We start from the raw sequence: 26,610 nt of genomic DNA on the forward strand, positions 1-26,610 counted from the left end.
GTCAGTGGCTCCGGCCAGCCCAGCTGTGGTCAGTGGGTCAGTGGTCAGTGGCCAGTGACTCCGGCCAGCCCAGGTGGGTCAGTGGCCAGTGGCTCCGGCCAGCCCGTACGGTCAGTGTGGTCAGTGTGGTCAGTGGTCAGCGGCTCAGGCCAGCCCAGCTGTGGTCAGTGGCCAGTGGCCAGTGGCTCCGGCCAGCCCAGCTGTGGTCAGTGGCCAGTGGCCAGTGGCTCCGGCCAGCCCAGCTGTGGCCAGTGTGGTCAGTGGCCAGCGGCTCCGGCCAGCCCAGCTGTGGTCAGTGGCCAGCGGTTCAGGCCAGCCCAGCTGTGGTCAGTGTGGTCAGTGGTCACTCAGGCCAGCCCAGCTGTGGTCAGTGGCCAGCGGTTCAGGCCAGCCCGTGGCGTGTCCGGCCGGTGGCCGCAGGGGGTCCCGCGGTGGCCGCGGCGTCGTCGTCGTCGTCGCTGTCGCCGTCGGGGGGCAGCCCTGGGGGGGGGAGGGGAGTTCTGGAACCTTCTGGGGGCCCCATGGGGGTCTGGGGGGTTCCGGAAGGTTCCATTTGGGTTCTGGGGGGGCCCATTGGGTTCTATGGGGTTCTGGAAGGTTCCATTGGGTTCTGTAGGGTTCTATGGGGTTCTAGAAGGTTCTATGGGGTCCCATTGGGTTCTATGGGGTTCCGGAAGGTTCCATTGGGTTCTATGGGGTCCCATTGGGTTCTATGGGGTTCCATTGGGTTCTATGGGGCTCTAGAAGGTTCCATTGGGTTCTATGGGGTCCCATTGGGTTCTATGGGGTTCCGGAAGGTTCCATTGGGTTCTATGGGGTCCCATTGGGTTCTATGGGGTTCTAGAAGGTTCTGTGGGGCTCCATTGGGTTCTGTGGGGTTCTAGAAGGTTCTGTGGGTCCCATTGGGTTCTATGGGGCTCCAGAAGGTTCTGTGGGGTTCTGGAAGATTCTGTGGGGCCCCATTGGGTTCTGTGGGGTTCTAGAAGGTTCTATGGGGTCCCATTGGGTTCCATTGGGTTCTGTGGGGTCCCATTGGGGTTCTATGGGGTTCTAGAAGGTTCCATCAGGTTCTGTGGGGCTCTAGAAGGTTCTCTGGGGGTCTATGGGGTTCTATGGGGCACTGGGGGGGCCCATTGGGTTCTATGGGGTTCTAGAAGGTTCCATTGGGTTCTATGGGGTTCTATGGGGTTCTGTGGGGGTCTGTGGGGTTCCATGGGGCACTGGGGGGGCCCATTGGGTTCTATGGGGTTCTAGAAGGTTCTGTGGGGTTCTGTGGGGTCCCATTGGGATCTATGGGGCTCCAGAAAGTTCCATTGGGTTCTATGGGGTCCCATTGGGTTCTATGGGGTTCCGGAAGGTTCCATTGGGATCTATGGGGTCCCATTGGGTTCTATGGGGTTCCGGAAGGTTCCATTGGGTTCTATGGGGTCCCATTGGGTTCTATGGGGTTCCAGAAGGTTCCATTGGGTTCTATGGGGTCCCATTGGGTTCTATGGGGTCCCATTGGGTTCTGGGGGGTTCTAGAAGGGTCCATTGGGTTCTATGGGGTTCTAGAAAGTTCTATGGGGTTCCATTGGGTTCTAGAAGGTTCTATGGGGTTCTGTGGGGTTCTGTGGGGTCCCATTGGGTTCTATGGGGTTCCGGAAGGTTCCATTGGGTTCTATGGGGTCCCATTGGGTTCTATGGGGTTCTAGAAGGTTCTGTGGGGCTCCATTGGGTTCTGTGGGGTTCTAGAAGGTTCTGTGGGTCCCATTGGGTTCTATGGGGCTCCAGAAGGTTCTGTGGGGTTCTGGAAGATTCTGTGGGGCCCCATTGGGTTCTGTGGGGTTCTAGAAGGTTCTATGGGGTCCCATTGGGTTCCATTGGGTTCTGTGGGGTCCCATTGGGGTTCTATGGGGTTCTAGAAGGTTCCATCAGGTTCTGTGGGGCTCTAGAAGGTTCTCTGGGGGTCTATGGGGTTCTATGGGGCACTGGGGGGGCCCATTGGGTTCTATGGGGTTCTAGAAGGTTCCATTGGGTTCTATGGGGTTCTAGAAGGTTCTATGGCGTCCCATTGGGTTCTATGGGGTTCCAGAAGGTTCCATTGGGTTCTATGGGGTTCTATGGGGTTCTGTGGGGGTCTGTGGGGTTCCATGGGGCACTGGGGGGGCCCATTGGGTTCTATGGGGTTCTAGAAGGTTCTGTGGGGTTCTGTGGGGTCCCATTGGGATCTATGGGGCTCCAGAAAGTTCCATTGGGTTCTATGGGGTCCCATTGGGATCTATGGGGCTCCAGAAGGTTCCGTGGGGTTCTGTGGGGCTCTGTGGGGTCCCATGGGGTTCTATGGGGTTCTAGAAGGTTCCATCAGGTTCTGTGGGGCTCTAGAAAGTTCTCTGGGGGTCTATGGGGTTCTATGGGGCACTGGGGGGGCCCACTGGGTTCTATGGGACTCTAGAAGGTTCTATGGCATCCCATTGGGTTCTATGGGGCTCCAGAAGGTTCCATTGGGTTCTGTGGGGTTCTATGGGGTTCTGTGGGGGTCTGTGGGGTTCTATGGGGCACTGGGGGGGCCCATTGGGTTCTATGGGGTTCCAGAAGGTTCTGTGGGGTCCCATTGGGTTCTATGGGGCTCCAGAAAGTTCCATTGGGTTCTATGGGGTCCCATTGGGTTCTATGGGGTTCTGGAAGGCTCCATTGGGTTCTATGGGGTTCTGTGGGGTCCCATTGGGTTCTATGGGGCTCTAGAAGATTCCATGGGGTCCCATTGGGATCTAAGGGGTTCTAGAAGGTTCTGTGGGGTCCCATTGGGATCTATGGGGCTCTAGAAGGTTCCATTGGGTTCTGTGGGGTTCCAGAAGGTTCTGTGGGGCTCTGTGGGGCTCCAGAAGGTTCCGTGGGGCTCCATTGGGTTCTATGGGGTTCTAGAAGGTTCTATGGGGTTCCATTGGGTTCTATGGGGCTCCAGAAGGCTCCATTGGGTTCTGTGGGGTTCTGTGGGGTTCTAGGAGGTTCTGTGAGGTCCCATTGGGATCTATGGGGGCTCTAGAAGGTTCTGTGGGGTCCCATTGGGTTCTGTGGGGTTCCAGAAGGTTCTGTGGGGCTCTGTGGGGCTCCAGAAGGTTCTGTGGGGTCCCATTGGGTTCTATGGGGCTCCAGAAGGCTCCATTGGGGTCTATGGGGTTCCAGAAGGTTCTGTGGGGTTCCATTGGGTTCTATGGGGTCCCATTGGGTTCTGTGGGGCTCCAGAAGGTTCCACTGGGGCTCCATTGGGTTCTAGAAGGTTCCGTAGGGTCCCATTGGGTTCTATGGGGTTCCAGAAGGTTCTGTGGGCCCCATGGGGTTCCATGGGGCACTGGAGGGGCCCATTGGGTTCTATGGGGCTCCAGAAGGTTCTGTGGGGTTCCACTGGGTTCTCTGGGGTTCCATAGGGTGCTGCAGGGCTCTGTGGGGTTCTAGAGGACTCTAGAAGAGGTTCCAGGAGATTCTATGGGGTTCCAGGGGGTTCTATGGGGCCCTAGAGGGTTCTATGGGGGTCTATGGGGCGCTGTGGGGTTCTACGGGACTCTAGAAGCTTCTCTGGGGCTCTAGAAAGTTCTATGGGGTTCCATGGGGTCCTATGGGGCTCTAGAGGGTTCTATGGGGTTCCATGGGGTCCTATGGGGCTCTAGAGGGTTCTGTGGGGGTCTATGGGGCGCTGTGGGGTCCTACGGGACTCTAGAAGCTTCTCTGGAACTCCAGAAGCTTCTGCAGGATTTCCAGGGAACGCCCGGGGCTTATTATGGGGTGCCACGGGGGGTCTCCGCGGGTTCTAGAACCTTCTCCACCGTTCTATGGGGCACCCCCGAATCCCTCCTTGGGGGTCCTCCCACCCAGCAGGGGTCTCCCTCTCCCCGCCGCGGGTCCTCCCGGCCGCCAGGGGGCGCGCTCTCACCGCGGGCTTCCCGCCGGGCCCTGCGCCGGTCCCTGGGGAGGGCGTTGCCGGCGGCCAGGAAAGCGGCGCCGCCGAGGGCGGCGGCGAACGGGAGCAGCAGCAGCGCCCGGAGCAGGGCCCCGGCCCCGCGCTGGAACGAGACGGCGGCAGCGCCGCCCCCCAGAGCATCGCTGAGCTGCGGGGAGAGGGCCAGGGTTAGCGGAGAGTGGGGCACCGGTGCTCCCCCAGTGCCCTCCCAGTAAGGCCCCAGTGCCCTCCCAGTACGGCCCCAGTGCTCCCCTCAGAGCAGCCATGGAGGCCCCGCCCCCCCCCTCCCCTCACGCGGCGGAGCCAAAGGAAAAGGCGGGAACGGCCTGAGGGGAGCGGGCCTGACCCCCCCAGTGCCCTCCCAGTGCTCCCCCAGTGCTCCCAGTATGGCCCCAGTGCCCTCCCAGTGCTCCCAGTAAGGCCCCAGTGCTCCCAGTACGGCCCCAATGCCCTCCCAGTGCTCCCAGTAAGGCCCCAGTGCTCCCCTCACAGCAGCCATGGAGGCCCCGCCTCAGGCGCGTGAGGGGGCGGAGCCAAAGAAAAAGGCGGGAACGGCCTGAGGGGAGCGGGCCTGACCCCCCCCAGTGCGGGCCCAGTGCTCCCAGTATGGCCCCAGTGCTCCCAGTAAGGCCCCAGTGCTCCCCCAGTGCTCCCAGTACGGCCCCAGTGCTCCCCTCAGAGCAGCCATGGAGGCCCCGCCCCCCCCCCTCACGCGGCGGAGCCAAAGGAAAAGGCGGGAACGGCCCCCCCAGTGCTCCCCCAGTGCTCCCAGTATGGCCCCAGTGCTCCCAGTATGGGCCCAGTGCTCTCCCAGTGCTCCCAGTATGGCCCCAGTGCCCTCCCAGTGCTCCCAGTATGGCCCCAGTGCTCCCCTCACAGCAGCCACGGAGGCCCTGCCCCCCCCTCCCCTCACGCGGCGGAGCCAAAGGAAAAGGCGGGAACGGCCTGAGGGGGGCGGGCCTGACCCCCCAGTGCCCTCCCAGTGCTCCCCCAGTGCTCCCAGTATGGCCCCAGTGCCCTCACAGTGCTCCCAGTATGGCCTCAGTGCTCTCCCAGTGCTCCCAGTATGGCCCCAGTGCTCCAAGTAAGGTCCCAGTGCTCCCCTCAGAGCAGCCATGGAGGCCCCGCCTCAGGTGTATGAGGGGGCGGAGCCAAAGAAAAAGGCGGGAACGGCCTGAGGGGAGCGGGCCTGACCCCCCCCAGTGCGGGCCCAGTGCTCCCAGTAAGGCCCCAGTGCTCCCAGTAGGGCCCCAGTGCTCTCCCAGTGCTCCCAGTACGGCCCCAGTGCTCCCCTCAGAGCAGCCATGGAGGCCCCGCCCCCCCCCTCACGCGGCGGAGCCAAAGGAAAAGGCGGGAACGGCCCCCCCAGTGCTCCCCCAGTGCTCCCAGTATGGCCCCAGTGCTCCCAGTATGGGCCCAGTGCTCTCCCAGTGCTCCCAGTATGGCCCCAGTGCCCTCCCAGTGCTCCCAGTACGGCCCCAGTGCTCCCCTCACAGCAGCCACGGAGGCCCCGCCCCCCCCTCCCCTCACGCGGCGGAGCCAAAGGAAAAGGCGGGAACGGCCTGAGGGGAGCGGGCCTGACCCCCCCAGTGCCCTCCCAGTGCTCCCCCAGTGCTCCCAGTATGGCCCCAGTGCCCTCCCAGTGCTCCCCCAGTGCTCCCAGTATGGCCCCAGTGCCCTCCCAGTGCTCCCCCAGTGCTCCCAGTATGGCCCCAGTGCCCTCCCAGTGCTCCCCCAGTGCTCCCAGTATGGCCCCAGAGCCCTCCCAGTGCTCCCAGTAAGGCCCCAGTGCTCCCCTCAGAGCAGCCACGGAGGCCCCGCCTCAGGCGCGTGAGGGGGTGGAGCCAAAGAAAAAGGCGGGAACGGCCTGAGGGGAGCGGGCCTGACCCCCCCCAGTGCTCCCAGTATGGCCCCAGTGCCCTCCCAGTGCTCCCAGTAAGGCCCCAGTGCTCCCCCTGTGCTCCCAGTATGGCCCCAGTGCTCCCAGTATGGCCCCAGTGCTCCCCCAGTGCTCCCAGTATGGCCCCAGTGCTCCCAGTATGGCCCCAGTGCCCTCCCAGTGCTCCCAGTATGGCCCCAGTGCCCTCTCAGTGCTCCCAGTACGGCCCCAGTGCTCCCCTCAGAGCAGCCACGGAGGCCCCGCCCCCCCCCCCTCCCCTCACGCGGCGGAGCCAAAGGAAAAGGCGGGAACGGCCTGAGGGGGGCGGGCCTGACCCCCCCCAGTGCCCTCCCAGTGCTCCCCCAGTGCTCCCAGTATGGCCCCAGTGCCCTCCCAGTGCTCCCAGTATGGCCCCAGTGCTCCCCCAGTGCTCCCAGTAGGGCCCCAGTGCCCTCCCAGTAGGGCCCCAGTGCTCCCCTCAGAGCAGCCATGGAGGCCCCGCCTCAGGCGCGTGAGGGGGCGGAGCCAAAGAAAAAGGCGGGAACGGCCTGAGGGGAGCGGGCCTGACCCCCCCCAGTGCGGGCCCAGTGCTCCCAGTAAGGCCCCAGTGCTCTCCCAGTGCTCCCAGTATGGCCCCAGTGCCCTTCCAGTGCTCCCAGTAAGGCCCCAGTGCTCCCCCAGTGCTCCCAGAAAGGCCCCAGTGCCCTCCCAGTGCTCCCAGTAAGGCCCCAGTGCTCCCCTCACAGCAGCCACGGAGGCCCCGCCCCCCCCCCCCTCACGCGGCGGAGCCAAAGAAAAAGGCGGGAACGGCCTGAGGGGAGCGGGCCTGACCCCCCCAGTGCCCTCCCAGTGCTCCCCCAGTGCTCCCAGTATGGCCCCAGTGCCCTCCCAGTGCTCCCAGTAAGGCCCCAGTGCTCCCAGTACGGCCCCAATGCCCTCCCAGTGCTCCCAGTGCGGCCCCAGTGCTCCCCTCAGAGCAGCCGTGGAGGCCCCGCCTCAGGCGCGTGAGGGGGCGGAGCCAAAGAAAAAGGCGGGAACGGCCTGAGGGGAGCGGGCCTGACCCCCCCCAGTGCCCTCCCAGTGCTCCCAGTAAGGCCCCAGCGCCCTCCCAGTGCTCCCAGTAAGGCCCCAGTGCTCCCAGTAAGGCCCCAGTGCTCCCCTCACAGCAGCCACGGAGGCCCCGCCCCCCCCTCCCCTCACGCGGCAAAAGGCGGGAACGGCCTGAGGGGGGCGGGCCTGACCCCCCCAGTGCCCTCCCAGTGCTCCCATTAAGGCCCCAGTGCTCTCCCAGTGCTCCCAGTAAGGCCCCAGTGCTCCCGCAGTGCTCCCAGTAAGGCCCCAGTGCCCTCCCAGTGCTCCCAGTAAGGCCCCAGTGCTCTCCCAGTGCTCCCAGTAAGGCCCCAGTGCCCTCCCAGTGCTCCCAGTAAGGCCCCAGTGCTCTCCCAGTGCTCCCAGCAAGGCCCCAGTGCTCTCCCAGTGCTCCCAGTAAGGCCCCAGTGCCCTCCCAGTGCTCCCAGTAAGGCCCCAGTGCTCTCCCAGTGCTCCCAGCAAGGCCCCAGTTCCCTCCCAGTGCTCCCAGTAAGGCTCCAGTGCACCTAGTATGGCCCCAGTTCCCTCCCAGTGCTCCCAGTATGGCCCCAGTGCTCCCAGCAAGGCCCCAGTGCACTCCCAGTGCTCCCAGTAAGGCCCCAGTGCTCTCAGTACAGCCCCAGTGCCCTCCCAGTGCTCCCAGTATGGCCCCAGTGCCCTCCCAGCGCTCCCAGTATGGCCCCAGTGCCCTCCCAGTGCTCCCAGCAAGGCCCCAGTGCTCTTCCAGTGCTCCCAGTATGGCCCCAGTGCTCCCAGTAAGGGCCTAGAGCCTCTCCCAGTGCTCCCAGTAAGGCCCCAGTGCTCCCCCAGTGCTCCCAGTATGGCCCCAGTGCCTTCCCAGTCCATCCCAGTGCCCCCCAATCCCCTCCCAATCCCTCCCAGTCCATCCCAGTCCCCTCCCACTCCACTCCCACCCCCTCCCAGTTCATCCCAGTCCCTCCCAATCCCTCCCAGTGCCCCCCAATCCCCTCCCAGTCCCTCCCAGTCCCTCCCAGTCCCTCCCAGAGCCTCCCAGTCTCACCAGTCCCACCAGGTAGGGGCTCCCAGCGTCTCCCAGTAGGTGCGAGGCCACGATCTGCAGCGCCTCGGCCGTGGAGCGCCGGGGGGGGGGCACCACGTACTGGGAAGGGGCACTGGGGTTACTGGGAGCAACTGGGACGGGCCCGGCGCCCCCCCCCAGCGGCTCCCAGTGGCTCCCAGTGGCTCCCAGTCTCACCAGTAAGATGTCGGCCACGATGGCCCAGTTCAGGGACAGGAGGGTCTCACCCACGAAGATGAAAACCTGGGGGGGGAGAGGGGCTCCCAGTTTGTCCCAGTTTGTCCCAGTTCATCCCAGTGACCATCCCAGTCCATCCCAGTGACATCCCAGTCCATCCCAGTTTGTCCCAGTGCCTCCCAGTGACCATCCCAGTTGGTCCCAGTTCATCCCAGTGACCACCCCAGTGCCTCCCAGTCCCTCCCAGTGACCTCCAATCCCCTCCCAGTCCATCCCAGTCCCCCCCAGTCCCCTCCCAGTCCCTCCCAGTCCCTCCCAATCCCCTCCCAGTGCCCCCCAGTCCCTCCCAATCCTCTCCCAGTCCATCCCAGTGCCCCCCAATCTCCTCCCAGTCCCTCCCAATCCCCTCCCAGTGCCCCCCAGTCCCTCCCAATCCTCTCCCAGTCCATCCCAGTGCCCCCCAATCCCCTCCCAGTCCCTCCCAGTCCCCCCCAATCCCCTCCCAGCCCCTCCCAGTCCCCTCCTAGTCCCTCCCAGTCCATCCCAGTCCCCCCAGTTCCTCCCAATCCCCTCCCAATCCCCCCCAATCCCCCCCAATCCCCTCCGAATCCCCCCCAATCCCCTCCCAGTCCCTCCCAGTCCCCTCCCAGTCCTTCCCAGTCCCCCCCAATCCCCCCCAATCCTCTCCAATCCCCTCCCAGTCCCTCCCAGTCCCCCCCAGTCCCCTCCCAGTCCCCCAGTTCCTCCCAATCCCCTCCCAGTCCCCCCCAATCCCCTCCCAGTCCCTCCCAGTCCCCCCTCAACCCCCCCAATCCCCTCCCAGTCCCTCCCAGTCCCCCCCAATCCCCTCCCAATCCCCCCCAATCCCCTCCCAGTCCCTCCCAGTCCCCCCCAGTCCCTCCCAATCCCCTCCCAGTCCCTCCCAGTCCCCCCCAATCCCCTCCCAATCCCCTCCCAATCCCCTCCCAGTCCCCCCCAGTCCCCTCCCAGTCCCCCCAGTTCCTCCCAATCCCATCCCAGTCCCCCCCAATCCCCTCCCAATCCCCCCCAATCCCCCCCAATCCCCTCCCAATCCCCTCCCAGTCCATCCCAGTCCCCCCCAATCCCCTCCCAATCCCCTCCCAGTCCCTCCCAGTCCCCCCCAATCCCCTCCCAGTCCCTCCCAGTCCCTCCCAGTCCCCCCCAATCCCCTCCCAATCCCCTCCCAATCCCCTCCCAGTCCCCCCCAATCCCCTCCAAGTCCCTCCCAGTCCCCCCCAGTCCCCTCCCAGTCCCTCCCAGTCCCCCCCAGTCCCCCCCAGTCCCTCCCAATCCCCTCCCAGTCCCTCCCAGTCCCCCCCAATCCCCTCCCAGTCCCTCCCAGTCCCTCCCAGTCCCCCCCAATCCCCTCCCAATCCCCTCCCAATCCCCTCCCAGTCCCCCCCAATCCCCTCCAAGTCCCTCCCAGTCCCCCCCAGTCCCCTCCCAGTCCCTCCCAGTCCCCCCCAGTCCCCTCCCAGTCCCTCCCAATCCCCCCCAATCCCCTCCCAGTCCCTCCCAGTCCCTCCCAATCCCCCCCAATCCCCTCCCAATCCCCCCCAATCCCCCCCCAATCCCCTCCCAGCCCCTCCCAGTCCCTCCCAGTCCCTCCCAGTGCCCCCCGGCAGCGCTCACGTAGGCGGCGGGGGGGCAGGGCCGGGCGCAGAGCAGCGCCAGCAGCAGGAAGGGCGCCCCCCCCAGGAGCCCCCCCGCGCACAGCAATGGATCCGCCCGGGGGTGCCGGGGGCGGAGCCTCCGCGACAGCTCCGCCCCCAGCCCCACCCCCAGCACCCCCGAGCCGCAGGTCAGCGCCCCGAACAGCAGGCTGGGGGTCAAAGGTCACCCGGGGGTCAGCCGGGGGTCAGCCCCACCCCAAATGTCCCCAAAATATCCCCCAAGTGCCCCTCCCCCCACCCCAAATGTCCCCAATTCCGGGGGTCCCCCCCCAGCCCCACCCCCAGCCCCAAGGTCTCCCCTCCCCCCAAACGTCCTCAAATTGTCCCCAAAATGTCCCCAAAATGTCCCCAAAATGACCCAAAATTGTCCCAACAATGTCCCCAAAGCTGACCCCAAAATGTCCCCAAATGCCCGAAAATATCCCCAAAAATGTCCCCAAAAATATCCCCAAAAATGTCCCCAAAATGTCCCCAAATTGTCCCTAAACTGTCCCAAAAAATGTCCCCAAACTGACCCCAAATGCCTGAAAATATCCCCAAAAATGATCCCAAAAATGTCCCCAAATTGTCCCCAAAACGTCCCCAAAACTGACCCCAAAATGTCCCCAGAAATGCCCCCAAAATGTCCCTAATTGTCCCCAACTTGTCCCCAAAAATGTCCCCAAAAGGTCCCCAAATTATCCCCAAAATGTTCCCAAAAATGTCCCCAAAATGACCCCAAATGTTCCCAAATTGTTCCCAATTGGCCCCAAATGTCCCCAATTCCGGGGGTCGCCCCCAGCCCCACCCCCACCCCCCCGAGCCGCAGGTCAGCGCCCCGAACAGCAGCCTGGGGGTCAAAGGTCAGCCGGGGGTCAGCCGGGGGTCAGCCCCACCCCAAATGTCCCCAAAATATCCCAAATGTCCCCAAAATATCCCCCAAGTGCCCCTCCCCCCACCCCAAATGTCCCCAATTCCGGGGGTCCCCCCCCAGCCCCAAGGACTCCCCTCCCCCCAAATCGTCCCCAAATTGTCCCCAAAAATGTCCCCAAAATATCCCAAAATTGTCCCCAAAATGTCCCCAAAATTGTCCCAAAAATGACCCCAAATTGTCCCCAAAATGTCCCCAAAAATGTCCCCAAAATTGTCCCCAAACTGACCCCAAAATATCCCAAAATTGTCCCCGAAATGTCCCCAAAATATCCCAAAAGGTCCCCAAAATTGTCCCAAAAATGTCCCCAAATCGTCCCAAAATCATCCCAACAATGTCCCTAAATTGTCCCCAAAATGTCCCCAAAATGACCCCAAAAATGTCCCCAAAACGACCCCGAAAGTGTCCCCAAAAATGTCCCCAAATCATCCCAAAATTGTCCGAACAATGTCCCTAAATTGTCCCCAAAATGTCCCCAAACTGACCCCAAAATATCCCCAAAAATGCCCCTAATTGTCCCCAACTTGTCCCCAAAAATGTCCCCAAAAGGTCCCCAAATTATCCCCAAAATGTTCCCAAAAATGTCCCCAAAAATGTCCCCAAATGCCCGAAAATATCCCCAAAAATGACCCCAAAAATGTCCCCAAATTGTCCCTAAATTGTCCCAAAAAATGTCCCCAAACGGACCCCCAACTGACCCCAAAATGTTCCCAAAAATGTCCCCAAAATGTCCGAAAATTGTCCCAAAACTGACCCCAAGATGTCCCCAAAATGTGCCCAAAAATGTCCCCAAATTGTCCCTAAATTGTCCCAAAAATTGTCCCCAAACTGACCCCCGACTGACCCCAAAATGTTCCCAAAAATGTCCCAACAATGTCCCCAAAAGCGTCCCCGAAATGTCCCCAAACTGACCCCAAATGTCCCAAAATTATCCCCAAAATTGTCCCCAAAAAAGACCCCAAAAGTGTCTCCAAAAATGTCCCCAAACTGACCCCAAATGCCCGAAAATATCCCCAAAAATGATCCCAAAAATGACCCCCAAAATGTCCCCAAATCATCCCCAAATGTCCCCAAATCATCCCAAAATGTCCCCAAATTGTCCCCAAATCATCCCAAATGTCCCTAAATCATCCCAAATGTCCCCAAATGTCCCCAAATCATCCCAAAATGCCCCCAAATGTCCCTAAATTGTCCCCAAATGTCCCCAAATTGTCCCTAAATTGTCCCCAAATCATCCCAAATGTCCCCCAAATGTCCCCCAAATGTCCCCCCAAATGTCCCCCAAATGCCCCCAAATCTCCCCCAAATCATCCCAAATGTCCCCAAATCATCCCAAATGCCCCCAAATCATCCCCAAAATGCCCCCAAATCGCCCCCAAATGATCCCCAAATGTCCCCAAATTGTCCCCGAATTGTCCCCAAATCATCCCAAATGTCCCCAAATCTCCTCCAAATGGCCCCAAAATGCCCCCAAATGTCCCCCAAAACATCCCAAATTGCCCCCTAATCATCCCGAATTGTCCCCAAATCATCCCCAAATGTCCCCAAAATGCCCCCAAATTTTCCCCGAATCATCCCAAATGTCCCCAAATTGTCCCCAAATCATCCCAAATGTCCCCAAATCATCCCAAATGCCCCCAAATCATCCCTAATGTCCCCAAATTGCCCCAGGGTGTCCCAAATTGTCCCCAAATCTCCCCAATTTGCCCCCAAATCTCCCCAAATCTCCCCAAATGTCCCCAAATGCCCCCAAAATGTCCCCAAATCGCCCCCAAATCATCCCAAAATGCCCCCAAATCACCCCCAAATCATCCCAAAATGCCCCCAAATCATTGCAAATGCCCCCAAATGCCCCCAAATCATCCCAAATCGCCCCCAAATCATCCCAAATGTCCCCAAATCATCCCAAATGTCCCCAAATCGCCCCCAAATCATCCCAAAATGCCCCCAAATCACCCCCAAATCATCCCAAATGTCCCCAAATCATCCCAAATGTCCCCAAATCATCCCAAATGCCCCCAAATCGCCCCCAAATCTCCCCAAATCGCCCCCAAATCATCCCAAATGCCCCCAAATCTCCCCCAAATGCCCCCAAAATGTCCCTAAATTGTCCCCAAATCATCCCAAATTTCCCCCAAACCCCCCCAAAACGCCCCCAGCCCCCCCCCCCCCCCCGGGGGTGGCACCCACCTCTCGTCGCCCTGGCAGCGCCGCCCCCCCCGGCACGGGGCCCCCTCCCCCCGCGCCAGCCGGACGCGGAACAGGAACGCCGGAGCCCAGAGCGCCAGGGCACCGGTGACGAACGCCACGGCCGTGAACCCCAGCGTGGAGAGCAGCAGCGTCCGGCTGCGGGCACAGCGCGGGGTCAGCGCGGCCACAACGGCCCCGAATCCCGGGAAAACGGCCCCGAATCCCGGGAAAATGGCCCAAATCCCGGGAAAACGGGGGGGAAATGGCCCAAAATGGCCCAAAACGGCCCCAAATCCCGGGGAAACGGCCCCAAATCCCGGGGAAACGGGGGGGAAATGGCCCAAAATGGCCCAAAACGGCCCCAAATCCCGGGGAAACGGCCCCAAATCCCGGGGAAATGGGGGGGAAATGGCCCAAAACGGGCCCAAATCCCGGGGAAACGGCCCCAAATCCCGGGGAAACGGCCCCAAATCCCGGGGAAATGGGGGAAAATGGCCCAAAACAGCCCCAAATCCCGGGGAAATGGAGGGGAAATGGCCCAAAATGGCCCAAAACGGCCCCAAATCCCAAGGAAATGGTGAAAAAATGGCCCAAAATGGCCCAAAACAGCCCCAAATCCCGGGGAAATGGAGGGGAAATGGCCCAAAACGGCCCAAAACGGCCCCAAATCCCAAGGAAATGGTGAAAAAATGGCCCAAAATGGCCCAAAACAGCCCCAAATCCCGGGGAAATGGGGGGGAAATGGCCCAAAACGGGCCAAAACGGCCCCAAATCCCAGGGAAATGGTGAAAAAATGGCCCAAAATGGCACAAAACAGCCCCAAATCCCGGGGAAACGGCCCCAAATCCCGGGGAAACGGGGGGGAAATGGCCCAAAATGGCCCAAAACAGCCCCAAATCCCGGGGAAACGGCCCCAAATCCCGGGGAAATGGCCCCAAATCCCGGGGAAATGGCCCAAATCCCGGGGAAACGGCCCCAAATCCCGGGGAAACGGTGAAAAAATGGCCCAAAATGGCCCAAAACAGCCCCAAATCCCAGGGAAATGGAGGGGAAATGGCCCAAAATGGCCCAAAACAGCCCCAAATCCCGGGGAAATGGAGGGGAAATGGCCCAAAATGGCCCAAAACGGCCCCAAATCCCGGGGAAACGGCCCCGAATCCCGGGGAAACGGCCCCAAATCCCGGGGAAACGGTGAAAAAATGGCCCAAAATGGCCCAAAACGGCCCCAAATCCCAGGGAAACGGTGAAAAAATGGCCCAAAATGACCCAAAATCCACCCAAATTCCCCTCGGGGACGGTCGGTGACGAACGCCACGGCCGGGAACCCCAGGGGGGACAGCGGCAGCGTCCGGCTGCGGGCACAGCGCGGGGTCAGCGCGGCCACAACGGCCCCGAAGCCCGGGGAAACGGGGGGGAAATGGCCCAAAACGGCCCAAAATGGCCCCAAATCCCGGGGAAACGGCCCCAAATCCCGGGAAAACGGCCCCAAATCCCGGGGAAATGGCCCCAAATCCCGGGGAAATGGGGAGGAAATGGCCCAAAACGGCCCAAAACAGCCCCAAATCCCGGGAAACGGCCCCAAATCCCGGGAAACGGCCCCAAATCCCAGGGAAATGGCCCCAAATCCCGGGGAAATGGGGGAAAATGGCCCAAAATGACCCAAAACAGCCCCAAATCCTGGGAAAACGGCCCCAAATCCCAGGGAAACAGTGAAAATATGGTCCAAAATGACCCAAAATAGCCCAAAACGGCCCCAATTCCCGGGAAAATGGGGGGCAAATGGCCCAAAATGGCCCCAAATGGCCCCAAATCCCGGGGAAACGGGGGGGAAATGGCCCAAAATGGCCCAAAACAGCCCCAAATCCCACAGAAACGGCCCCAAATCCCAGGGAAACGGCCCCATATCCTGGGGAAATGGGGGAAAATGGCCCAAAACGGCCCAAAACAGCCCCAAATCCCAGGGAAACGGAGGAAAAATGACCCAAAATGGCCCCAAATCCCAGGAAAATGGGGGGGAAATGGCCCAAAATGGCCCCAAATCCCGGGGAAATGGGGAGAAATGACCCAAAATGGCCCAAAACAGCCCCAAATCCCGGGAAAACGGCCCCAAATCCCGGGAAAAAGGCCCCAAATCCCGGGGAAATGGGGGGAAAGTGACGCAAAACAGCCCAAAACAGCCCCAAATCCCGGGAAAATGGCCCCAAATCCCAGGGAAACAGTGAAAAAAATGGCCCAAAATGGCCCAAACCAGCCCAAACCAGCCCCAAATCCCAGGGAAACGGAGGAAAAAATGACCCAAAATGGCCCCAAATCCCGGGAAAATGGGGGGAAATGACCCAAAATGGCCCAAAACAGCCCCAAATTCCAGAGATACGGCCCCAAATCCTGGGGAAATGGCCCCAAATCCCACGGAAACGGTGAAAATATGACCCAAAATGACCCAAAATGGCCCAAAACAGCCCCAAATCCCAGGGAAATTGAGGGGAAATGGCCCAAAAAGGTGAAAATTGACACCAAAATGGCCCCAAATGGCCCCAAATTACCCAAAAAGGTCAAATCAGCCCCAAAATCCACCCCCGAAAGAAACCCCGGGAGCACCAACCCAGGGGTCACTCAGGGGTCACTCAGGGGTCACTCAGGGGTCACTCAGGGGTCAGGGGCCACTCAGGGGTCACTCAGGGGCCACTCAGGGGTCACTCAGGGGCCACTCAGGGGTCACTCAGGGGTCACTCCGGGGTCACTCAAGGGTCACTCAAGGGTCACTCAGGGGTCACTCAGGGGTCACCCAGGGGTCAGTCGGGGTCACTCAGGGGTCACTCAGGGTCACTCAGAGGTCACTCAGGGGTCACTCAGGGTCACTCAGAGCTCACTCAGAGGTCACTCAAGGGTCACTCGGGGTCACTCAGGGGTCACTCAGGGGTCACTCAGAGGTCACTCAGGGGTCACTCAGAGGTCACTCAGGGCTCACTCAGGGGTCACTCAGGGGTCACTCAGGGGTCACTCAGGGTCACTCAGGGGTCACTCAGGGGTCACTCAGGGGTCACTCAGAGGTCACTCAGGGGTCACTCAGAGGTCACTCAGGGCTCACTCAGGGGTCACTCAGAGATCACTCAGGGGTCACTCAGCGGTCACTCAAGGGTCACTCAGGGGTCACTCAGGGGTCACTGAGGGGTCAGGGGTCACTGAGGGGTCAGGGGTCACTCAGAGATCACTCAGGGGTCACTCAGGGGTCACTCAAGGGTCACTCAGAGATCACTCAGGGGTCACTCAGGGGTCACTCAGGGGTCACTCAGAGGTCACTCAGGGGTCACTCAGAGGTCACTCAGGGCTCACTCAGGGGTCACTCAGGGGTCACTCAGGGGTCACTCAGGGTCACTCAGGGGTCACTCAGAGGTCACCCAGCGGTCACTCAAGGGTCACTCAGGGGTCACTCAGGGGTCACTGAGGGATCAGGGGTCACTCAGGGGTCACTCAGAGATCACTCAGGGGTCACTCAGCGCTCACTCAAGGGTCACTCAGGGGTCACTCAGGGGTCACTGAGGGGTCAGGGGTCACTGAGGGGTCAGGGGTCACTCAGAGATCACTCAGGGGTCACTCAGGGGTCACTCAAGGGTCACTCAGAGATCACTCAGGGGTCACTCAGGGGTCACCCAGCGGTCACTCCGGGGTCACTCAGGGGTCACTCAGGGGTCACCCAGCGGTCACTCACTTCCGGCCCAGCGCCCTCAGGTCGTGTCCCCAGGAGCGGGGGAGGGGCGGCGCCGTGGCCGGAGGCCCCTCCAGGCCGCCCCGGGGGGGGTCGCTGACCACGGCCAGGAGCAGCACCAGGGCCACCAGCCCCAGCACCGGGGTCACCTGCGGGGTCAGAGGTCACCCAGGGGTCACCCAGGGGTCACCCAGGGGTCACCGGGGGGGTGGGTTGGGGTTTCCCGCCCCTCCCCCGCTGCCCCGCCCCTCCCCCACTCACCCGCAGGGCCCAGCGCCAATCGGCCGCCAGGTCCTTGACCTTTGACCCCGCGATGTAGCCGAGCCCGCTGGGGGGGGGGAGGGGAGGGGAGGGGAGGGGTCACGGCGGGGTCAGGGCAGTGCCGGACCCCTCCCCCACCCCCATGACCCATCCCCCACCCCAACAGCCCCTCCCCCACCCCCATAACCCATCCCCCACACCATTTCCCCTCCCCCACCCCCATTGCCCTTCCCCCTCCCCAACATTCCTTCCCATCCCCATTTCCCCTCCCCCACCCCCAACAGCCCCTCCCCCACCCCCATTCCCTTTTCCCCACCCCCCATTTCCCCTCCCCCACCCCAATAACTCCTCCCCCACCCCCATTTCCCCTCCCCCCTCACCTGCCCAGGGGCACGGCCAGGTAGAAACCCCCCAATTACCCCTCCCCCACCCCAATGAACCCCTCCCCCACCCCCATTACCCCTCCCCCACCCCAATTACCCCTCCCCCACCCCAATGAACTCCTCCCCCACCCCAATTTCCCCTCCCCCACCCCAATAAACCCCTCCCCCACCGCAATGAACCCCTCCCCCACCCCAATTACCCCTCCCCCACCCCCTTTCCCTTTTCCCCACCCCATTTTCCCCTCCCCCACCCCAATAACCCCTCCCCCACCCCAATAAACCCCTCCCCCACCCCCAATTACCCCTCCCCCACCCCAATTACCCCTCCCCCACCCCCATAGCCCCTCCCCCACCCCATTTCCCCTCCCCCCTCACCGGCCCAGGGGCACGGCCAGGTAGAACCCCCCCAATAACCCCTCCCCCACCCCAATTTCCCCTCCCCCACCCCTCACTGCCCCTCCCCCACCCCCCATTTCCCCATCCCCCACCCCCATTCCCTTTTCCCCACCCCATTCCCCCTCCCCCACCCCAGTAACCCCTCCCCCACCCCAATTTCCCCCTCCCCCACCCCCATTACCCCTCCCCCACCCCCATTTCCCCTCCCCCCTCACCTGCCCAGGGGCACGGCCAGGTAGAACCCCCCCCAATAGCCCCTCCCCCACCCCAATTACCCCTCCCCCTCCCCCATTTCCCCTCCCCCACCCCCATTCCCCCTCCCCCACCCCCATAGCCCCTCCCCCACCCCCTACAGCCCCTCCCCCACCCCCATTCCCCCTCCCCCACCCCCCATTTCCCCTCCCCCACCCCAATGAACCCCTCCCCCACCCCCATTTCCCCTCCCCCCTCACCTGCCCAGGGGCACGGCCAGGTAGAACCCCCCCAACTGCCCCTCCCCCACCCCCAATTACCCCTCCCCCACCCCCAATAACCCCTCCCCCACCCCAATTACCCCTCCCCCACCCCAATAAACCCCTCCCCCACCCCAATTGCCCCTCCCTCACCCCAATGAACCCCTCCCCCACCCCAATTACCCCTCCCCCACCCCAACAACCCCTCCCCCACCCCAATGAACCCCTCCCCCACCCCAATTACCCCTCCCCCACCCCCCATTTCCCCTCCCCCCTCACCTGCCCAGGGGCACAGCCAGGTAGAACCCCCCCAATTACCCCTCCCCCACCCCAATGAACCCCTCCTCCACCCCAATTGCCCATCCCCCACCCCCAATTACCCCTCCCCCACCCCCATTCCCTTTTCCCCACCCCAATTTCCCCTCCCCCACCCCCAATTACCCCTCCCCCACCCCCATTACCCCTCCCCCACCCCAATAAACCCCTCCCCCACCCCAGTAACCCCTCCTCCACCCCCATAGCCCCACCCCCACCCCAGTAACCCCTCCCCCCTCACCTGCCCAGGGGCACGGCCAGGTAGAACCCCCCCAGGGCGCGGCTGCGGGCGGGGCCGCGGAACAGATCGGCCACGAGCGTCGGGGCCAGCGTGGAGTAGGCGGCCTCGCCCACCCCCACCAGCGCCCGGCCGGCCAGGAGAGCCCCGAAGTGCTGCGTGGGGGAGGGGCGGGGCTCAGGGACCCCCCCACTGCCCCTCCCCCACCCTTAGAGACACCCCCACTGCCCCTCCCCCACCCTCAGGGACCCTCCTGACCTCAGGGACCCCCCCACTGCCCATCCCCCACTCTTAGAGACACCCCCTGACCCTCCCCCACCCTCAGGGACCCCCCCACTGCCCCTCCCCCCACCCTCAGGGACCCTCCTGACCCTCCGGGACCCCCCCACTGCCCCTCCCCCACTCTTAGAGACCCCCCCCACTGCCCCTCCCCCACCCTCAGGGACCCTCCGGGACCCCCCCACTGCCCATCCCCCACCCCCCACTGCCCCTCCCCCACCCTCAGGGACCCCCCCACTGCCCCTCCCCCACCCTTAGAGACACCCCCCTGACCCTCAGGGACCCCCCCACTGCCCCTCCCCCACCCTCAGGGACCCCCCCACTGCCCATCCCCCACCCTCAGGGACCCCCCCACTGCCCATCCCCCACCCCCCAGTGCCCCTCCCCCACCCTCAGGGACCCCCCCACTGCCCCTCCCCCACCCTTAGAGACACCCCCCTGACCCTCAGGGACCCCCGCACTGCCCCTCCCCCGCCCTCAGGGACCCTCCTGACCCTCAAGGACCCCCCCACTGCCCCTCCCCCACTCTTAGAGACCCCCCCACTGCCCCTCCCCCACCCTCAGGGACCCCCCACTGCCCCTCCCCCACCCTCAGGGACCCCCCACTGCCCCTCCCCCACCCTCAGGGACCCCCCACTGCCCCTCCCCCACCCTTAGAGACCCCCCCACTGCCCCTCCCCCACCCTCAGGGACCCTCCGGGACCCCCCCCACTGCCCATCCCCCACCCCCCAGTGCCCCTCCCCCACCCTCAGGGACCCCCCCACTGCCCATCCCCCACCCTCCACTGCCCCTCCCCCACCCTCAGGGACCCCCCCACAGCCCCTCCCCCACCCTTAGAGACACCCCCTGACCCTCAGGGACCCCCCCCCCCCACTGCCCCTCCCCCACCCTCAGGGACCCTCCGGGACCCCCCCACTGCCCCTCCCCCACTGCCCATCCCCCACCCTCAGGGACACCCCCACTGCCCCTCCCCCACCCTCAGGGACCCTCCTGACCTCAGGGACCCCCCCACTGCCCCTCCCCCACCCTTAGAGACCCCCCCACTGCCCCTCCCCCACCCTCAGGGACCCTCCGGGACCCCCCCACTGCCCATCCCCCACCCCCCACTGCCCCTCCCCCACCCTCAGGGACCCCCCCACTGCCCATCCCCCACCCTTAGAGACACCCCCACTGCCCCTCCCCCACCCTCAGGGACCCTCCTGACCTCAGGGACCCCCCCACTGCCCATCCCCCACCCTTAGAGACCCCCCCCCCACTGCCCCTCCCCCACCCTTTAGGGACCCCCGCTTCCCCTCCCCCACTCTTAGAGACGCCCCCCTGCCCCTCCCCCACCCTCAGAGACCCCCCACTGCCCCTCCCCCGCCCTCAGGGACCCCCCCACTGCCCCTCCCCCCCCCAGGACACGGCCAGGACCCCCCAAACTGACCCCAGCCCTGTCCCAGGTGACCCCAGGTGACCCTTGGGTGCCCCCAGATGACCCTTGGGTGTCCCCAGAGGTGCCCAGATGACCCCAGGTGACCCTTGGGTGCCCCCAGATGACCCCAAGTGACCCTTGGGTGCCCACAGGTGACCCTTGGGTGCCCACAGGTGACCCCAGGTGTGTCCCCATGCCCCCAGGTGACCCTTGGGTGACCCCAGATGACCCCAGATGACCCTTGGGTGCCCCCAGGTGACCCTTGGGTAACCCCAGCTGACCCCAGGTGACCCTTGGGTGCCCACAGGTGACCCTTGGGTGCCCCCAGGTGACCCCAGGTGACCCTTGGGTGCCCCCAGGTGACCCTTGGGTGTCCCCAGAGGTGCCCAGATGACCCCAGATGACCCTTGGGTGCCCCCAGGTGACCCCAGGTGTGTCCCCATGCCCCCAGGTGACCCTTGGGTGCCCCCAGATGACCCCAAGTGACCCTTGGGTGCCCCCAGGTGCCCCCGGGGCTGCCCCTCACCTGCGGGGGGACGAAGCTGGTGGCCAGCGTGACCCCTGACCACAGGGCCAGCCCCAGGGCCAGCAGCCGCTTGCGGCTGTGCCGATCGCCCAGGAAGCCGAAGAGAGGGGCCAGCACCAGGTAACTGCTGATGAACACTGGGGGGGAGGGGATGGGGGGTTAAAAACACCCCAAAAACACCCGAAATAACCCCAAAAAAACCGAAAAAACAGCTCACAAAATGACCCAAAAAACCTCCAAAAATAACCCCCAAAAATCACCAAAAAAACACCCCCAAAATGGGCAAAACCAGCCCAGAACTGCCCGTGAACACTGGGGGAGGGGATGGAGGGGATTAAAAACACCCCAAAAACACCCGAAATAACCCCAAAAAACCCGAAAAAACAGCCCCAAAAGAACCCCAAAAACCCCCCAAAAATAACCCAAAAAAACACCCCCAAAAATGGGCAAAAACAGCCCAGAACTGCCCGTGAACACTGGGGGAGGGGATGGAGGGGGTTCAAACACCCCAAAAACACCCGAAATAACCCCAAAAAACCCGAAAAAACAGCCCCAAAAGAACCCCAAAAACCCCTCAAAAATGACCCAAAAAACCACCCCCAAAATGGGCAAAACCAGCCCAGAACTGCCCATGAACACTGGGGGAGGGGATGGAGGGGTTAAAAACACCCCAAAAACACCCGAAATAACCCCAAAAAAACAGCCCACAAAATGACCCAAAAAACCCCCAAAAATAACCAAAAAATCCACCCCAAAAATGAGCAAAACCAGCCCAGAACTGCTGATGGACACTGAGGGAGGGGATGGGGAGCTTAAAACACCCCAAAATCACCCAAAATGAACCCAAAATAACCCCAAAATAACCCCAAAAAACACCCCATGAAACAACCCAAAAAAACCCCCAAAAACAGCCCCAAAAATGACCCAAAAAAAACACCCCAAAAATGGGCAAAAACAGCCCAGAACTGCCCGTGAACACTGGGGGAGGGGATGGAGGAGTTAAAACACCCCAAAAACACCCGAAAATACCCCAAAAAACCCAAAAAAACAGCCCACAAAAGAACCCAAGAAACCCTCCAAAAAGAACCCAAAAATGACCCAAAAAACCACCCCCAAAATGGGCAAAACCAGCCCAGAACTGCCCATGAACACTGGGGGGAGGGGATGGGGGGGTTAAAAACACCCCAAAAACACCCGAAATAACCCCAAAAAAACCAAAAAAACAGCCCACAAAATGACCCAAAAAAACCCCAAAAATAACCAAAAAATCCACCCCAAAAATGGGCAAAACCAGCCCAGAACTGCTGATGGACACTGAGAAAGGGGATGGAGGGGTTAAAAACACCCCCAAAACACCCGAAATAACCCCAAAAAAACCAAAAAAACAGCCCACAAAAGAACCCAAAAAAACCCCCAAAAATGACCCAAAAATGGCCCAAAAAACACCCCCAAAATGGGCAAAACCAGCCCAGAACTGCCCGTGAACACTGGGGGGAGGGGATGGGGGGGTTCAAACACCCCAAAAACACCCGAAATAACCCCAAAAAACCCGAAAAAACAGCCCACAAAATGACCCAAAAAAACCTCCAAAAATAACCCAAAAATGACCCAGAAAATCACCCCCAAAAATGGGCAAAACCAGCCCAGAACTGCCCGTGAACACTGGGGGGAGGGGATGGAGGAGTTAAAACACCCCAAAAACACCCGAAATAACCCCAAAAAAACCAAAAAAACAGCCCACAAAAGAATCCAAAAAACCCCCCAAAAATGACCCAAAAATCACCAAAAAAACACCCCCAAATTGGGCAAAAACAGCCCAGAACTGCCCATGAACACTGGGGGAGGGGATGGAGGGGGTTCAAACACCCCAAAAACACCCGAAATAACCCCAAAAAAACCCAAAAAAACAGCCCACAAAAGAACCCAAAAAACCCTCCAAAAAGAACCCAAAAATGACCCAAAAAAACACCCCCAAAATGGGCAAAACCAGCCCAGAACTGCCCGTGAACACTGGGGGGGAGGGGATGGAGGGGTTAAAAACACCCCAAAAACACCCGAAATAACCCCAAAAAAACCAAAAAAACAGCCCACAAAATGACCCAAAAAAACCCCAAAAATAACCAAAAAATCCACCCCAAAAATGGGCAAAACCAGCCCAGAACTGCCCGTGAACACTGGGGGAGGGGATGGAGGAGGTTCAAACACCCCAAAAACACCCAAAATGAACCCAAAATAACCCCAAAAAACCACCCCCACAAAATAACCCAAAAAAACCCCCCAAAATAACCCAAAAATCACCAAAAAACCACTCCCAAAATGGGCAAAACCAGCCCAGAACTGCCCATGAACACTGGGGGAGGGGATGGGGGGGTTAAAACACCCCAAAACCACCCGAAATAACCCCAAAAACATCCCCCAGAAAACCCAAAACCACCAAAAATACCCCCCCAAAAAAACCCCAAAAAAACCCCCCCAAAAAAACCCCCAAAAATAACCCCAAAACACCCCCCCAAACCCCCCCCTCCAAAAACCCCAACCCCCCCACCCAAAAATACCCCAAAACCCCCCAAAAATACCCCCAAAAACCCCCAAAAATCACCCCAAAAAAAACACCCCAAAAATGAGCAAAACCCTCCCAAAATGGCGGACGGACCCTGAGGGAGGGACCGGGGAGGGGCCAGGTGACAAAAAACCCCCCCCAAAAAAATCCCAAAAAAAACCCAAAAAACCCTGAAAAAAAACCCCAAGAAACCGCCCAAAATAACCCCCAAAAATATCCCAAAAATACCTAAAAAAAAAACCAAAAAACCCCAAAAATCACCCCAAAAAACCACCCCAAAAATGAGCAAAACCCTCCCAAAATGGCGGACGGATCCTGAGGGAGGGACCGAGGAGGGGCCGGGTAACAAAAAACCCCCCAAAAATAAAAAAAAAAAAAACAAAAAATCCCCAAAAAACCCGCCCAAAATAACCCCAAAAAATGCCCCCCAAAAAAACCAAAAAACCCCAAAAAATAACCCCAGAAAACCACCCCCAAAATGAGCAAAACCTTCCCCAAAATGGCGGACGGACCCTGAGGGAGGGGCCGAGGAGGGGCTGGGTGACAAAAACCCCCCAAAAAACCCAAAAATAACCTGAAAAAACCCCCCAAGAAACCGCCCAAAATAACCCCAAAAAATGCCCCCCAAAAAAACCCAAAAACCCCCAAAAATAACCCCAGAAAACCACCCCAAAAATGAGCAAAACCCTCCCAAAATGGCGGACGGACCCTGAGGGAGGGGCCGAGGAGGAGCCGAGTAACAAAAAACCCCCCAAAAAATCCAAAAAAAAAAAACCCAAAAAAATCCCCAAGAAACCGCCCAAAATAACCACAAAAAATACCCCCCCCAAAAAACCCAAAACCCCCAAAAATAACCCCAAAAAAAACACCCCAAAAATGAGCAAAACCCTCCCAAAATGGCGGATGGACACTGAGGGAGGGGCTGAGGAGGGGCCGGGTGACAAAAAACCCCCCAAAAAATCCAAAAAAAAACCCCAAAAAAATCCCCAAGAAACCGCCCAAAATAACCACAAAAAATACCCCCCAAAAAAACCCAAAACCCCCAAAAATAACCCCAAAATACCAAACCAAAAATGAGCAAAACCTTCCCCAAAATGGCGGACGGACACTGAGGGAGGGGACTGAGAAGGGACCAGATAACAAAAAACCCCCCAAAAAATCCCCCAAAAAAATCTCAAAAAAAACCCCCAAGAAACCACCCAAAATAACCCCAAAAAATACCCCAAAAATACCTCAAAAAAACCCAAAAAACCCCAAAAATAACCCCAGAAAACCACCCCAAAAATGGGCAAAACCCTCCCAAAATGGCGGACGGACCCTGAGGGAGGGGCCGAGGAGGGGCTGGGTGACAAAAAATCCCCCAAAAAATCCCCAAAAAAATCTCAAAAAAACCCCCCAAGAAACCACCCAAAATAATCCCAAAAATACATCAAAAAAATCCCAAAAATAACCCAAAAAAACCAAAAATAACCCCAAAAAAACCACCCCAAAAACGGGCAAAACCTTCCCAAAATGGCGGACGGACACTGAGGGAGGGACCGGGTGACAAAAAAACCCCCCAAAAAAGCCCAAAAAAATACCCCTAAAATACCCCCAAAAAATACCCAAAAAAACCCCAAAAAAGCCCTAAACCCCCCCCAAAACCCCAAAATCCCCCAAATCCCCCCCCAAATCCCCGGCGGGGGGCGGGGGCCTCACCTGTCTGCAGCAGCCCCGAGCTGCTGTCGCCGATGCCGAAATAATCCTCGACCTCGGGGAGCACCCCTGGGGGGAGGGGCCAGGGGTGGGCCACGCCCACATGGCCACAAGCCACGCCCATTTGGCCACAAGCCCCCGCCCACATGGCCACAAGCCCCGCCCACATCGCCACAAGCCACGCCCCATTCGGCCACAAGCCCCGCCCACATGGCCACAAAGCCACGCCCACCGTGCCCCAAGCCACGCCCTTTTGGCCACAAGCCCCCGCCCACATCGCCCCAAGCCACGCCCATTTGCCCACAAACCACGCCCCACTTGGCCACAAGCCCCGCCCACGAGCCCGGTTAGCCCCGCCCACCCATCTAAACCACGCCCACTCTGCGCATTAGCCCCGCCCGTGTCGCCCGTAGCCATGCCCACAACGCCACAAGCCACGCCAATGGGGCCACAAGCCCCGCCCCACATCGCCACAAGCCCCGCCCGTGTCGTCCGTAGCCACGCCCACAACGCCACAAGCCACGCCCACACGCGTCCCATTAGCCCCGCCCCCACCAATCTAGGCCCCGCCCACCCACCCTTAGCCCCGCCCCTTTCCCATTTAGCCACGCCCATCCCACTTTTAGCCCCACCCACCCCCCCTTTAGCCCCTCCCCCTCCTCTTTAGCCCCACCCAATCCCGCTCTAGCCCCGCCCCTTCTCCCTTTAGCCCCACCCCCCCTCCCCTTTAGCCCCGCCCATCCCCCTTTTAGCCCCGCCCCTCCCCTTTAACCCCCTCCCCTTTAGCCCCTCCCCCTTTCGCCCCGCCCACTCCCCATTAGCCCCAATCCCCCCTTAGCCCCTCCCCCACCCCCTTAGCCCCCACCCATCCCCCATTTAGCCCCTCCCCCTCCCATTTAGCTCCACCCCCCTCCCCTATAGCCCCGCCCCCTCCCTTTAGCCCCGCCCCCTCCCCTTTAGCCCTGCCCCCTCCGCATTTGACCCCTCCCCTTTAGTCCCTCCCCCTCCCCCTTTCACCCCTTCCCCCTTAGCCCTGCCCCCTCCCCTTTAGCCCCGCCCCCCTCCCCATTTGACCCCTCCCCTTTAGCCCCCTCCCCCTCCCCTTTCACCCCCCTCCCCCTTTAGCCCCACCCCCCTCCCCCCTTTAGCCCCGCCCCCTCCCCATTTGACCCCCTCCTCCCCTTAGCCCCCTCCCCCTCCTCCTTTAGCCCCGCCCCCTCCCCATTTGCCCCCTCCCCCCCCTTAGCCCCGCCCCCCTCCCCCTTAGCCCCGCCCCCCACCTGCCACGGTGAAGCGATCCATGTAATTAAGGAGGTTAATTAAGCACAGCACGGCCACGCTGAGGTGGGGGCGGGGGCGGGGGGGGGCGGGGCCTTCCCCGCTGGGGGCGGGGCCACTTCCGGCTGCGGCCGCCCCGCCCCCCACCGTGACGTCATCGGGGCGAGCCAAGGTGGGGGAGGGGCAGGGGG

General features: G+C 61.2%; 1 protein-coding gene across 2 annotated transcripts; it reads right to left on the reverse strand.

The window, feature by feature from the left end:
* Window positions 1-337: 337 nt before the first annotated feature.
* Window positions 338-26,610, reverse strand: SPNS1 (SPNS lysolipid transporter 1, lysophospholipid). 2 transcript variants are annotated; one of them, XM_068999613.1, is made up of 12 exons: window positions 26,422-26,610; window positions 25,145-25,210; window positions 20,887-21,023; window positions 18,670-18,821; window positions 16,883-16,949; window positions 16,625-16,770; window positions 12,916-13,071; window positions 9,775-9,964; window positions 8,122-8,187; window positions 7,927-8,025; window positions 3,911-4,085; window positions 338-480 (listed from the first exon to the last, which is right to left on the reverse strand). In XM_068999613.1, exons 1-12 carry the CDS (start codon window positions 26,441-26,443, stop codon window positions 383-385), a joined length of 1,374 nt encoding a protein of 457 aa, XP_068855714.1. In that variant the 5' UTR covers window positions 26,444-26,610; the 3' UTR covers window positions 338-382. The 2 variants fall into 2 exon arrangements, with proteins under 2 accessions (XP_068855714.1, XP_068855713.1); XM_068999612.1 differs by having other exon boundaries at window positions 7,936-8,025; window positions 26,422-26,490.

Source organism: Aphelocoma coerulescens, unplaced genomic scaffold, assembly GCF_041296385.1.
Source record: "Aphelocoma coerulescens isolate FSJ_1873_10779 unplaced genomic scaffold, UR_Acoe_1.0 HiC_scaffold_551, whole genome shotgun sequence".
Classification (NCBI taxonomy): domain Eukaryota; kingdom Metazoa; phylum Chordata; class Aves; order Passeriformes; family Corvidae; genus Aphelocoma; species Aphelocoma coerulescens.